This window comes from Patagioenas fasciata, chromosome 3 (genome assembly GCF_037038585.1).
Source record: "Patagioenas fasciata isolate bPatFas1 chromosome 3, bPatFas1.hap1, whole genome shotgun sequence".
NCBI classification, from domain to species: Eukaryota; Metazoa; Chordata; class Aves; order Columbiformes; family Columbidae; genus Patagioenas; species Patagioenas fasciata.
The window spans coordinates 114,995,372-115,008,277 of record NC_092522.1 but is presented as its reverse complement, the minus strand read 5'-3'; the positions used below and the strand labels follow the sequence as shown (position 1 = coordinate 115,008,277).

General features: G+C 43.4%; 1 protein-coding gene across 2 annotated transcripts in view; it reads left to right on the top strand.

The window, feature by feature from the left end:
* Window positions 1–12,906, top strand: part of LOC136100685 (uncharacterized) — a 31,409-nt gene that overhangs the window by 2,247 nt on the left and 16,256 nt on the right. For both annotated transcript variants that reach the window (XM_071807094.1, XM_065836041.2), the window contains exons 2-4: window positions 9,006–9,065; window positions 10,059–10,149; window positions 11,596–11,664. In XM_071807094.1, coding sequence (XP_071663195.1) covers window positions 9,006–9,065; window positions 10,059–10,149; window positions 11,596–11,664 — 220 coding nt within the window. The remainder of the gene's footprint in view (window positions 1–9,005; window positions 9,066–10,058; window positions 10,150–11,595; window positions 11,665–12,906) is intronic.

The window sequence follows — 12,906 nt, the reverse complement described above, 5'->3', positions numbered from 1 at the left end:
AAATAAAATTTTGCAGAGCCACTAATTACTGGAGGCCATGTGGGACACAAAGGGATGGACACCCACCCTGTTGTCACAGACAGGCCTGCTGCTGTAACAGTGGTGGGGTTATTAAATCAAGCTGAAGACATTGATTCAAATAGATATTTTCTGGTCAAAGATGCTGTACCTCACAGGTCTGAATAACAGAACCCAAAGAAGAGGAAGAAGAGATAAACTGAAGGGATACATTTTTTTACAGTCATCTGCAGTTTCTGTCATTTATCTCATCACTGACCTGATTCCTACTCTTTACGGGTCAGACTCTAGCGGTCGCATTTACACAGACTATCATCATCCCCTACATGAGAGCCACGGATTATTCTGTAAGTGCAGAGGAGGCAAAATATGGTCCTAAGGAGGTGGAGGATGAGAAGAGGATGATGCAGAAAAATAGCCTAAAAGATCCTAAGGAAAGATAATCCAGGAAAAAAATCTTACACGCTGAAATGAGAAAGTCAGGCTTGTCTTCCCATGATACTACCCTGTCCTTTCTCTTCTCTATTTGTTTCTTTTGTTTTCTTTTCCCTACCCCCCTTCTTGGCTGCTCCTTGCCATTTCCCATCATGTTATCTCTGTCTTTGGAACATCATATCCTTAAGGCAAAAACTTTATGTCCTTATGTAAGTGTAAAATGCTGCATACTGCTTTGGCACTTAGCTGATGCAAGGATGCCAGAAAAGCAGAACACCTTTAATATGCCAAAATTTGCATATGAAAATCTCCACCGAGGCAGCATCAGATGCGTATAAAATGCATATAAAGTCTTCCATCTATAGACTCAGCCAATGCTATAAACCGGGGTATGCAGGTATTGCAGGATGGGAGCCCCGCTCTGCTGCCTGCTGGGTTGTGAAGCCAAGAGACGAATCGCCTCCAGTGCTCAGGTGTGTTGATACATCCCAGCAGCCAAACATCTGCATATCCTGGAGTGGTGGATAAATCAGGGTCTTAATTAAAAGAAACTAGGTGGTTAATTATTTTTTCGGTGGGAATGCGTGTTTGCTGGCGATTCCCAGCTGCTGCCATGTGGGTGGGCTGTGAGATTGCCTCCCCCAGGGAATCTGCTCTGACGGGGCTCCAGTTCCTCTGATGTAGGACCGATCGTTCATCTGTGTGCCCCTGTGCCACACAGCATCAGGCAGCACAGGGAGTCTTCACTTCAGGGTGCCCTTGCCTCTCTGTTGGGTTCCTTCCCTGCCTGCAGCTCCAGCAGCAGCCCAGCCCCTGCAGCCACCTCCATCCAAATCCTTCCCAGGTCCAAGTCCCTAAAATGCAATGGTGCATGACTAGGTTAGTCTCTCCCATTGCTGGTGCTGCTGTCAGGCAGCTTTCAAGCTGTTCGTAGAATCATATAATCATAGAATCACAGAATAAGAGAATCAGATCATAGTTTGGGTAGGAAGGGACCTTCAAAGATCATCCAGTCCAAGCCCCTTGCAATGAGCAAGGACATCTTCAACCAGATCAGGTTGCTCAGAGCCCCATCCAGTCTGGCCTTGAATGTCTTCAGGGATGGGGCATTTACCACCTCTTTGGGCAACCTGGGCCAGTATTTTACCAGCCTCATTGTAAAAAAATACATCCTCATGTCTAGCTGAATCTCCCCTCCTTTAGTTTAAAACCATTACCCCTGGTCCTATTGCAACACCACCTGCTAAAATGTCTTTCCTCATCTTTCCTATAGGTCCCTTTTAAGTACTGAAAGGCTGCTATAAGGTCTCCCTGGAGCCTTCTTTCCTCCAGGCTGAACAACCCCAACTCTCTCAGCCTGTCCTCACAGCAGAGCTGTTCCAGCCCTCTGATCATTTTGTAGCCTCCTCTGGCCCCTCTCCAACAGGTCCATGTCGGTCCTGTGCTGAGGGCTCCAGAACTGGATGCAGAAATCCAGGTGGGGTCTCACCATCTTACTACTTATTAATCTTCGTATTTATTAACTTTGTGTATAGCAGAGTAACAGGATGGAGAATTTTCTAGTCTTGGAGCAAGCTATGCACTGTAAGATCCAGTCTGAATTGCTTTCACAGCCCATGTGAAGTAAGTCAGTTGAATCAACTTTGTTCAAATGCATACATGGCCTCAACACAGTCATGCACACCAAGCACATTTTGAATATGATTTCATTATGTATCACACATAACAAGTTACATTCTGGCTATTGTCACACATTAAAAAAATCTCCAGAAATAATGCTAGAGGGTATTTAGCCTTTTTCAGGATAGCCTTTTCCCTAATAAAGAGTCCTTTAGAAAATTGCTAACATGACTTGCTTGAATCCAACTGATCTGACCAAGATTGCTGTTGGGTCTTAAGGTTTGTGTTTATTCACGGTTTTTATGTTGTTCTGCAAATTTGTCAGTTCCAAAGAAAAGCTTTTTGCATAAACTCAGTGATATCATCTTCCTTAGGCAACTTATTAAAATATGTATGATCTGATACATCCCAAAAGAAAGCTTTCTGCTCTTCAGAAGTGCCTTTATAAACTGGAGGTAACTTTTTTGCCTCTTGCAGGGATAGCTTAACAGCACCAGAACTAAAGATCAGTCCCCTCAGCTTCAGAGATACGCAGCTATACCTTTTTCTCCTGCCTTTTCAAGTTATATGGTGCTCTTCATGGCAACGCAACACAGTTGCACCGTTATTTTCATATGACTGTCTTGGATAAGAATCGATTTCATAAGTTTCCTGGAAGGTGCTGGAGTTTGGTAATTGCCTCCTTAAATGGAGCCTTGATCCCTTGTTGTAAAGCTGCTCTAATTAATTAGAATAGCAAATCCCAGGATACTGATTCCTCCATCCCTCCTTGCAACAGCGGTTTTAATCTGCTCACACTGGGAAAACTCTTCTGTCTTTCTCCAGACATTTCTTCAGATGACAGGAGCAGCTGACCTGAGGCAGGAACCTGTATTTACAGCTGCTGTCTATGCCCTTGCACATATCCTGGGAAGGCTGGCCGGCCGAAGGACGTGTAACGGAGGCAGCAGCATCTTTGGACTGCTTCTCTAATTTTCTTCTTGTAATTGCCTTCGGATATGAATGGCTACAACTGCGGTTCTGGCTTCTGCTCCTTGTCCTCAGCCTGCATTTGTTACCTGTTAGTGCCCAGGGGGTTCCTATGGCAGCTTCATCCTTGGGAATATGTTTGGAGGAAGAGGTTTTCTGTGCTGGTGGCTCAGATCCTTTTTCCTGAGGTTCTTGCAGCATCCATTTGATGGAAGCACCACCTCTTTCCTCTGCCAGGTGCCTTAAACAAAGGTGAATATTTCACGCACTCCCAGTGCATATTTCCCATATAATTCTGTCTATTCGTTGCATGTGCTTCCCTTGTATGTTTCCCTTCCAAGAGACTCTTATTTCATACTAGAAACACATTTATCTGAAGTGATTTTGCCAAGGAAAACTTTGTATTAATGCATATCAATAATACCTGTTAATAATAAGGTGATTAATATTTATAATATCAATCACAAACCAAGATCTTGCTCCTTTTTCCCTCTCCTTTGCAGGTACGTGTGCGTAGTGTTCTGAGCAGGCATGGCTCAAAGAAGTTCCCTTATGTTCTTCTGCCATGTATGAAGAACCTGTTTCCTTTGCTAATGAAGCCAGTTTGTTTTTGTGACTTCCCATTGTCACCTTAGCGGAAATCACCATTGTGTTATCCTTTCTCTCGCTATTAGGACTGAATGAGTAATGTTCTTTGAAGCTGGTGCCTTCCTGTCTCTCTGGTGCTCTGCCTAAACCCCATCCTTTGTCCTTTCCCATTCACCTGGTTCCCATCAGTTTGGGAAATAAGTCTCCTAGGCTGAACTCCACCATCAGGCCAGGATCACTTGGCAAAGCCCGACTGGCCAGGATATCTGCTTCTATTTATGAAAAATTAATGAAACTCAGTGCAGCTGCTTTATTTCCCAACACGTTTGCCATGCAGATTGCTCGTTGTCTGCTGGTGGAGCAATACAAACGTTCTGGTTTGCTTGCCCTGTGCTTCTGTACAGTGGAGAGAAGAACCTATTTTATTTTATCTTTTTATTTTTCCTTGGTGTTGCTTTTGCTGTACCAGTGTAGCCTTTCAGCTAAGTCCACCACATGTATCTTGTGGTATAACATAGGGTGAAAAAAACAAAAGCTTTTGCACTGGAAATGAGCACTAAGAAACAATTTAGTTGAAGTATTTCTTAAATCTGGAAATGGTTTTGTGTTCACAGACCCCCTGCCAGAATGGGGTAGTTTTTGCTTCTTTTAATTTCCAGTGTCCAACCCACTTAATTGGAGTTTTCTGAAAGTGGTGGCCAAAAACAGATTTCTGAGTCTTTATTCATGTTCTTAAATGAATTCCCTGATTTCCCATGTGTGAAGCAAATAATAGCTCCCCTTGAGTTTCATACACTGAGTTTATTTTGTCTGAGTATCCCTCTGCTGGGGAAACCATTCCTGGCTTCTTAAGGCAGGCAATTTCAAGCACCTTCCCCAAGTGGGACAAAGGGCAGTTAGTGAACCTGAAGGTAATGTTCACATAAGTTTTAATTAATCCTGTAGCCAGTTGGTGGCACCGAGATTTGAAAGCAGCCTTCCTGACCTGATAGACACTTACAAAGGTGCTTGGTTTTGTAAAATTGGCTAGTCTTGTGAAACTACTGAAATGCATAAAGGTAAATGTCTAGGTGTACAGTTTTATGGCTTTGAATGCACACTTTATATATTAATAATTAAAGCCAGTATTTTTTAACAATTGGAGACCCATCACTTTGCCTTCTTTCTTTGTGACTTTATGCAGAACTATATTAACAGTATAGAATAAATTAAATGCTAGCTCAAGAGAATAAAGGTTTCAGAGCAATCATCAGAAATATAACCTGAGGTTACACAAAAAGGAAAAAAAGGCAGGGGGTGGGGGGGAAATCCTGTTCCACTGGGTCACAAACTAAATGGCCATGAACTAAAAATAATCTTTCTATTGTTCCACAGAATGTGAGTAGAAATTAATATGCTAAGTCTGATTCCACTAAAGGTCCTGATTCTATTTCTCTGCATATATTTAATGTATTTGGAATTGAACTGATGACTTTATACAGTTGCTTAATGCAGCAGGTTTAGATGTGTTCTCCCTGTACAAAACTACATTTTTCATTAAGAAAAAAATTACCCTGACAAAATTCATTTCTCTTTAACGAGTCCATTAGGTTGAGTACAATAAAATAATGAAAATTCCTTTTCAGAATGGCCCAATGGCATGATAAAGAGCCATGACTAATTCCATATCCTAAGGGTTTCGAAAGGGAAGAATAGGGTAGGGTGAGGTTCCTCAGCCATACAGTGGCTTAATGCCTGAAAAGGGGATGGATAAAGGCAGGATTTAATACAAAAGGTCAGGCTAGAATAATGTCTTTCCACTGAAAGGAAGCTGAACTTGGTAGAAGCACTTGGTGATGAAAGGAAGGGAGTTGCTGCTGTTCCTGGAGGATGGTGGGGAAGCAGCAGATATTGCAGGTTTGAAAGAACAGCATCGCTGGAGCAGTGGGCTATTTGGTGATCATCACTCAGTGGTCAGATTCGGTATTTTTCTTGCACTCAGCTGCTCATTAGGAAGGATGTAACAAGGTTCTAGAGGTGGATATTTAGGCCTGAATAGCCGGTCAGTCGGCATGAAGACCCCTGGGATATACTAAATGACTGTCAACAGTGTATTTTTAACCTCTTAGTCAGTGATGGAGAGAGAGGGACGTTTGCCTAGCAGGCGAAATATCATTTAAGTAGGAAATGTTGTGCTTGTCTGCTGGAAGTTCACAGCAGTCAGACAGGCAAAGCGTGAAAGTGCTGCAATTTTTCCAGCTTCTTGCTTGCTGCCATTGATGTGAAGGGGAGGTCCAGGAATGCGATGCTGCCCCAGCTGAGATGAGTCTGTCAGAGCCAATATAGTTTGCACCTTCCCTAATTCTCTGTTGCACTCCACATTTCCCCTCTGTGAGGGCTCTGTACAGCCTCGGGCTGGGTTTACTTATGGCAGCCTGGGGGAGGAAGATACTTGCACACCCTTCAACTTGACACCTCCTCGTTTCTCTGCGTGTAGTCTCTCACACTTGCAGAAGCATCTTGATGTAAAGAGAGGCTAATAGGAGGTGAGATGTCGCTTATCCTCTATGTGTGTTGGAAAGAAAGCAAGAAAAGCATCCTCCTCCTCCTTGCCTCGTAAGGTGGTACTGCTATTTCTGTTGCGGATGGTGGCAGTCGTGCTGAAAGTGCCTTGATTTGGGAGGTCCGTTTGCAAAGCCTTTAGAAAATGGTGAAGATTGCCTTATGAGAACTGGGAAATCGCCAGAGTTTGTTGAGATTGGAAAATAATATTGAGCTTACACGTTGCGTGGCTTCCCCCAAACATCCCTTCTGGTATTCATCCCATAAAATTCAGTTTTCCTGAAATCCTGTGTCATATAGTAGAAAGTCACCTTCCTCCAACAATTTATATTGCGTAGGAATTCTTGTTCGCTAAGACATGATCTATTTGTATTTTTGCATATCTAATTGAACAGAAGCATATGCTGAGAAAGAAAGAATAGTGTAAGATCAAGGTCTTTCATAATTCAGTGGTTCAAATTTTCACCAAAATTCTCCTGATTTTGTCTCTTGTCTCCTGTCCTGTGTGAGAGCCTGTTTCCCTCTCTTCTCCAGGGGCAATGGGATTCTTGCCTCAAGCAGAGCAGGATATGGAAAATAGTCCATTTTATGGTGGGGTTTATGAACCTGAGAATCACAGATGACTCCCCATGGGAAAAAGCAAAGATGGCCTTGTTAACTGCTACAAAACTTTGCTGGGTTTTAACACAGAAGTAATTATTTTGCTAGTGAAGGTTCAGAAGAGTATAATTGTAAACAATTATGTTGTTTACAGTTGACAGCCTAAGTAGACAAAAGAGATACTGACCACTTGGTCTAAGCTTATAAATTGAAGCTGGTGGAATTACTGATGTAATCAGGCAGGGATTTTGGCTGCTGTTACTGTGATATTTTACTGGAAGCCCCAGAATAGGTGTTGTATGTATGTTCAGAGTGGTATGTTGCAAAGTCTGCAATTTTGGGGCTTCCCGTTCTAATAATTGCGGTGGGTCAGCTGAACACCATCCTGCTAGGTCCATGCTACACCCCTGCCCCCCACGAGCTTGTACCTGGCCCAGGTTTCCAAGCAAGCGCCTCCAGGGACGAAGCTTTTGCCAGCATGCAGGTGCCTATCATGCTATCTTTAACGTGCACTTCAAATCAGACCTTTCTGAGACTTGTGAAAAATAGCTCTAAATTCTCCAGAATTCCAAAGAACCAAGCATTAACAGGCTGAAGGACTGCAGCCCCGCTGGGTTTGCTGAGGACAGGCATGGGCAATCACCCACAGGCTTTATTTACTGGTAATTAAGCATTGCAAACATCAGCAGAGATTGTTTTTTGGTGTTGTAGAAATAACTCTGGTTCACGTCTTGGAAGAAGCTGCTTCAAGTCCCGAAAAATGTTTCAGAGTGCCTTTGGGATATCACACAAAAACTTCTTGTTGCTCTATGGGAAAGAGTTTCTGTACGCCCCTGTGTGGCTGTATCAGAGCTGTCATCTCGCTCGTCGCAAGGTGGCTCCCAGCCTTTGCCTCTCGCATCTGCGGTGGCGTCCCTGTCGCCTAAAGGCATGTGGCCACCCAGTGAGCCTTTAATTTAAATAAAACAAAATTTAAAAAAAAAAAGAAAAAAAAGGTTTTAGCTGTCCTGATTAATTGTAGAGTGTTTTGCAGAACGCGCTGATTTCTATCTCTCTTTTCCATTAATTCTTCAGCCCTGCAATGACACCTGTGGCAGTGCAGAGCAGGTACCGCTGCTCTGCAGCTCAGTCAGAGCAGGTTTCTTCACCCAGCATGTGTGTGGTTAAACTCACCACAGTGTCTTCAGGGTCAGAGGTGACTTGTGAGGGGACAGAGATGGCACTGTGAGGGTGGGGAGGAGGAGCAGAGGGTGGAAAGCGTCAGCAGTATTCCCTTCCCCAAGAGGACTTTGGGCACCTGAAGCCCCCTTGTCACCAGGTCGTGAGAGCATGCCTGCTGTCTCCTGATGCCAAGGGGACAGCTCTGGCCTGCAGTCATGGGTTTTGCTCTTTGCAGGGTTGCTTTCACCTGCCACCCTGGCTCACTGTCACCCCTCGCTCCAGGTAGAACTGAAGGGAATGTCAGGAAGATGTGCTGGGAAGGTTTAGGTTGGACATGAGGAAAAGGTTCTTCACCCAGAGGGTGCTGGACACTGGAACAGGCTCCCCAGGGAGGTGTCACGGCCCCAAGCCTGACAGTGTTCAAGAAGAGACTGGACAATGTCCTCAGACACATGGTGTGAACTGTGGGGTTGTCCTGTGCAGGGACAGGAGTTGGACTCCATGATTCTTGTGGGTCCTTCCAACTCAAGATATTCTATTATTCTAATCAAACTGTAATTTGAAAAGTCCTTAAACTTTCGTGATTTACTTTACAGGATCTGGGTAGGATAAAAACCATTATTATAGTTGGTCAGATAGACTTGAGGGGGAACATAAGGGCCACTCCAACTGCAAATAAGAATTAAAATAAGCCTTCTGTCTATGCTGCTTTTTTAAGACAGGCTTATTCTAGTTGAAAAACAACTTTGATCCTAGACAAATATTAGGATAAACCACAAATATGTCTGCTTTGGAATAAATCTATGTGGAGTTTCTGGATTTACATTCAAAAAGGCTTAGCTAACACTAATTAATTTGGAATAAATTAACTCAAATTGGAACAAGGCCACAAATTCTAGCCCAGATTTGTACTGGGGGTTATTTAGCTGTGTCTGTCAGCCATCATATGTATTATATAAAGGTAGTGAAATAATTGGGTTCATATATTTATTTTAATTCATTTATTTATATTTACACATTAACGTGCATGCATGTATATATTCCATAATGCATTTTTATTGTCCATCTTCTAGGTTCCAGTGAATGGCCAGCTTATAACATCAGCCAACATCAGAGAGAAAAAGCTCCTGAAGGTACCAGCGAAAGTTGTGGAGTTTACATGTGGTCTTTCAAGACATACTTGTTTTAAGAATGTTCCTTATTTGGTAGTCCTTTTTAAAGATAATTTGCTGTTCCTGTTGTTGGAGCACTTAAGAAATTACTTAGGAACATAAGCCCAAGTAACTCTCTGGCACAGTCACACTGTGGTGCTTGTCACTGCCACCACAAGTGGGACAGTCTCATGGTCCAAGCCCAGAAGGGGGAGCTGGGATCTCCTGCAGTTCAATTCCAGCTCTGACATGGGACATTTCCTTGGGTCTGGGCAAGGGTTTTATCTTGGGCATTGGGCACTTGTACTGGTATGGAGGAAAGTGTCTGAGCTTTCCAGACACTTCCAAGGGAGGAGCAGCCCCCCAGCCTGAGCAGGAATATCCCATCTTGAAAAAGCCAAGAATCACTGTGTTAAAACTAGAGTGTTCAAAATCGAAGGCTTAATGTTAGCTCTGCTGTTTCATTGCGCCATATGGAAGTGGACGCAGCCACTGCTGTGCCCTTTCAGATAAGTGTAAACCACAGATAACCTTCATTAAAAATAGGCTGTTCCATAGGTATTTTTTTCTTTATCATAGGCAGGGTCCTAACTCTTTAATTTCAGCATTGCTGATTGTAAAGGGAGTAAATAATTCTAAGTTTTCACCCTTTACAGGAAGAAAAATAGGACTTAGGAATGATGAATGCAAATCTTACTATAGAACTGAACAGCCTGAATTAAAATGTGAGCTTTCTAATATAGTAGATGAGTCAGATTTTGTAGGCAAAAAGCTACAACATTAATTCCTTTGGAGTTTGCAACACAATCTGCTCAGGAAGACTTCTGCACCCACTTCAAGAGTCCAGCAACCTACTGCTCTCTCTGAGTACCACCATGTGGTCTCCATTTCAAAGCTATCGCCTTGACTCTTTATTTCTTCACAATGACATGTAACAAATACCTGTTTTATCTCTCCGCCTTGTATCTCCTGTAGCCTAAGAAGAAGAGGAAAGCCCAGTGCTCAGACAAGGAGCTGCCAAAAGATCTGCTTTCTGTGGAAAAAGACAAACTGCAGGAGGAGGAAGGTAACAAAATATCTGGTTCTTCTGTTATCTGATTTGTATTATCAAGTAATAACATGGGATTAAATTTTCCAAAAGGGCAGCCCTCTCTACTATTCTAATGTTCTGCCTTATTGGGGAAAATTGCCAGTTTGGGAGCTGTTTCTGTCATCTGCTCCTTATTATGTGTAGCTATGTGGACAAGGACCATGTGTTTTCCCACCACACTTCTCAGGTCCTTTTTGCATTCACAGGGATGGCAAATCTGCAGATGAGAAAGCATCTCTGAAATGGCCAGAGGTCCACTGGGTAGCAAGGTCCAATCTTCATGCTCTTGCTCTAATCCTGTGGCCTCTGCCATGCTGATCCACAGCCAAAGCTGTGGACTTACCAGGCAGCGTTTTCTTGTGCCCATGACTGAGGCTGGTAAGGGCACCGGGGTAATATACAGCAAATGTCTTGCACACTCATGAAAAGAGCCAAGATCTTTGGTTACAAGCAAATATGCAGGGAAATCTGGCACAGGATAGCAAGGCTCAAGAAGCTGGAATTTCACTGGAAAATATATTACATCCCGTGAGCCCCTCTCCACCTGCCCTACCAAGGGTCATATTGAAAACAACATAATCTAAGCTTTTGCAGGCTTAAAAGATTATAATGTGATTAGTGTGGTGGTGAGAGCAAGAGAAGCCCTCACTGCTGTTGGACCGGAGTCCTCCCGGTGGCCCTTGTGTCAGGAGCAAGGCTGCTGGAGGAGAGGTGGAAACTGCAGAGGTTTTCTTCAAATGGGTGTTGAGATGTTTGAACAGATGAGGCAGCTGAACTGTTTTATGCGTTATCCAGGAATGCTTTAGAGAAAAAAAAGATTTGTCTGGGTCAAATCTGCAGACCGTGTTTTTTCCTTTATTAACCATTTGTGTCAGTCCCTTCCCTGGCTTCTTGGGTCATGGAGAGCATGGATGGAGCAGAACACGGCTCCGTCAGTGTGAATGAATGTGTGCAGAAATCAACTGCAGGGCAGAGGGTCTCCACATCACAGAACAAGTCCTAGGGGCTAGGAAAAGCCAGTAAATTGAAGCTTTGTTTGACAGCTGAGCTTTTCATGAACTTCTTTCCACTGTCAGATGTACAAGACAGTTGATGCTCTGTTGTGACATTGCCCCCAAGGGAAAGGGGGGTCACATCAGGCTGACAGAAAGGCCAGGAGAATATGTGCGGTTACATGAGTCAGGACACATGACAGACAGGTTTGTGATGGGGTTTTCTTATACAATGTGTTTCTGCAGAGACAGTAAAGGCTGTGCATGGGGGAGATGCTCCACGAGACCGGGGCAGCACTCACTGCTGTGGTGCCACTTTTAGAGCCATTGTCAGAAACTATCAGATAGCTATTCACCTTGGTGCTAAAACATAAAGGCAGTAAAGGGAGTTTCTTATTCGCTTGAAGATGAACTTTGCTCTGTGTTGTAGGAGTTTGGCAGACCAAGATCAGCAGCCGAGAAAAGAGACACTTAAGGAAGGAGAGGCTGAAACAAAAAGGTAAATGTACAGGCTCAGTGTACACACCTGATCTGTTTGGGCTGGTCACCCCTTCACACTTCCCAGCATCTTTCTGTTTGCTCTATCTGTCATTCAGCAGCAAAATCTGTGCTATTTACTTAGGAGAAGACAGCTTTGGAAGCTCTTACTTGGGAGCTTGCATTTTACTCCAGGCTTTCATTAAAACACATAGTATTACTTGTGTTTTAAAAGCAAATGTTTCTTAGATCTGAGATCTGCTAAAGGTTTGTTGTAATGTGGATTAGTTACTTTTGCGTGACATGGCAGAAGAAGATTTCTGATAATGGATATATAAAAACCTGTACAATTTGTTCAGTTCCAAACAGGCTCTTTAATCCAGGCCTGCCCAGAGTAAATAGCTATAAAGGGGCGATATACTCTTATACTAATGAGCTAAAATGAAACTACGCTTTGTGCTCACTCCACATTTTGCCTTCAGGGATTTCAAAGTGTCTGCCATGCCCTTGTGCCTATATACATTCCTACTAATTATGTTATTATAACTGCTGTATGAAAGCAGGTCACGGAATCAAGGCATTTGGGAATATTTTAGTAATCTGTGATAAAATTATTAATATAATAGACAAACCTGTAAGTTTAATATATCAGAGTAATTTAGAAGCTAAGAGGGAAGTTTGGGACTGGGAGACACAGCTGGATGAATGTGGGTGTTTGTGCACTGTCTGCAATAAGACTTGTCTTAAAGTGCTATCAGATGCTCTACTAAAACTGAAGATTGGGGTAAGCAAACAGCAAATTTTAATCTAAAAATATATAGACATTTTGAGACCACTTTCTCTATCACTTGACTTCTGTAAATGAAGTGTTAAGTATCTGCATGACAGTCACTGAGGGCCTAAGGTGCTGAGGTCTCCAGCAAAGGAGACGGGTCCACGTTTGGCTTTATTCGTGTAAGTTGGCCTGTTCAGTGGTGCCAGCTGCATGTGCCGAAGGTTAACCAAGCATGGTGTAACACTAGGCCCACACAGGCGTTAAGCGCTTTGCTGATCCAAGCCAAGGGAGCTCAGGAGACTAAGTCACAATGGAAGCACCAGAAGTTCTTGGTGCAACCCTGGGTTGTGCAGGAGGCTCAACCAGGTGAACGTGGTGGTCCTGTTTAGTATGGACATTTACAGAGCAGTAAAATGTACTCTTCCAGGAAGAATGCCTAACCCTGCCAAGTGCTGATTGCTATATCCTAGCAGGGGAGAAGCACAGCAG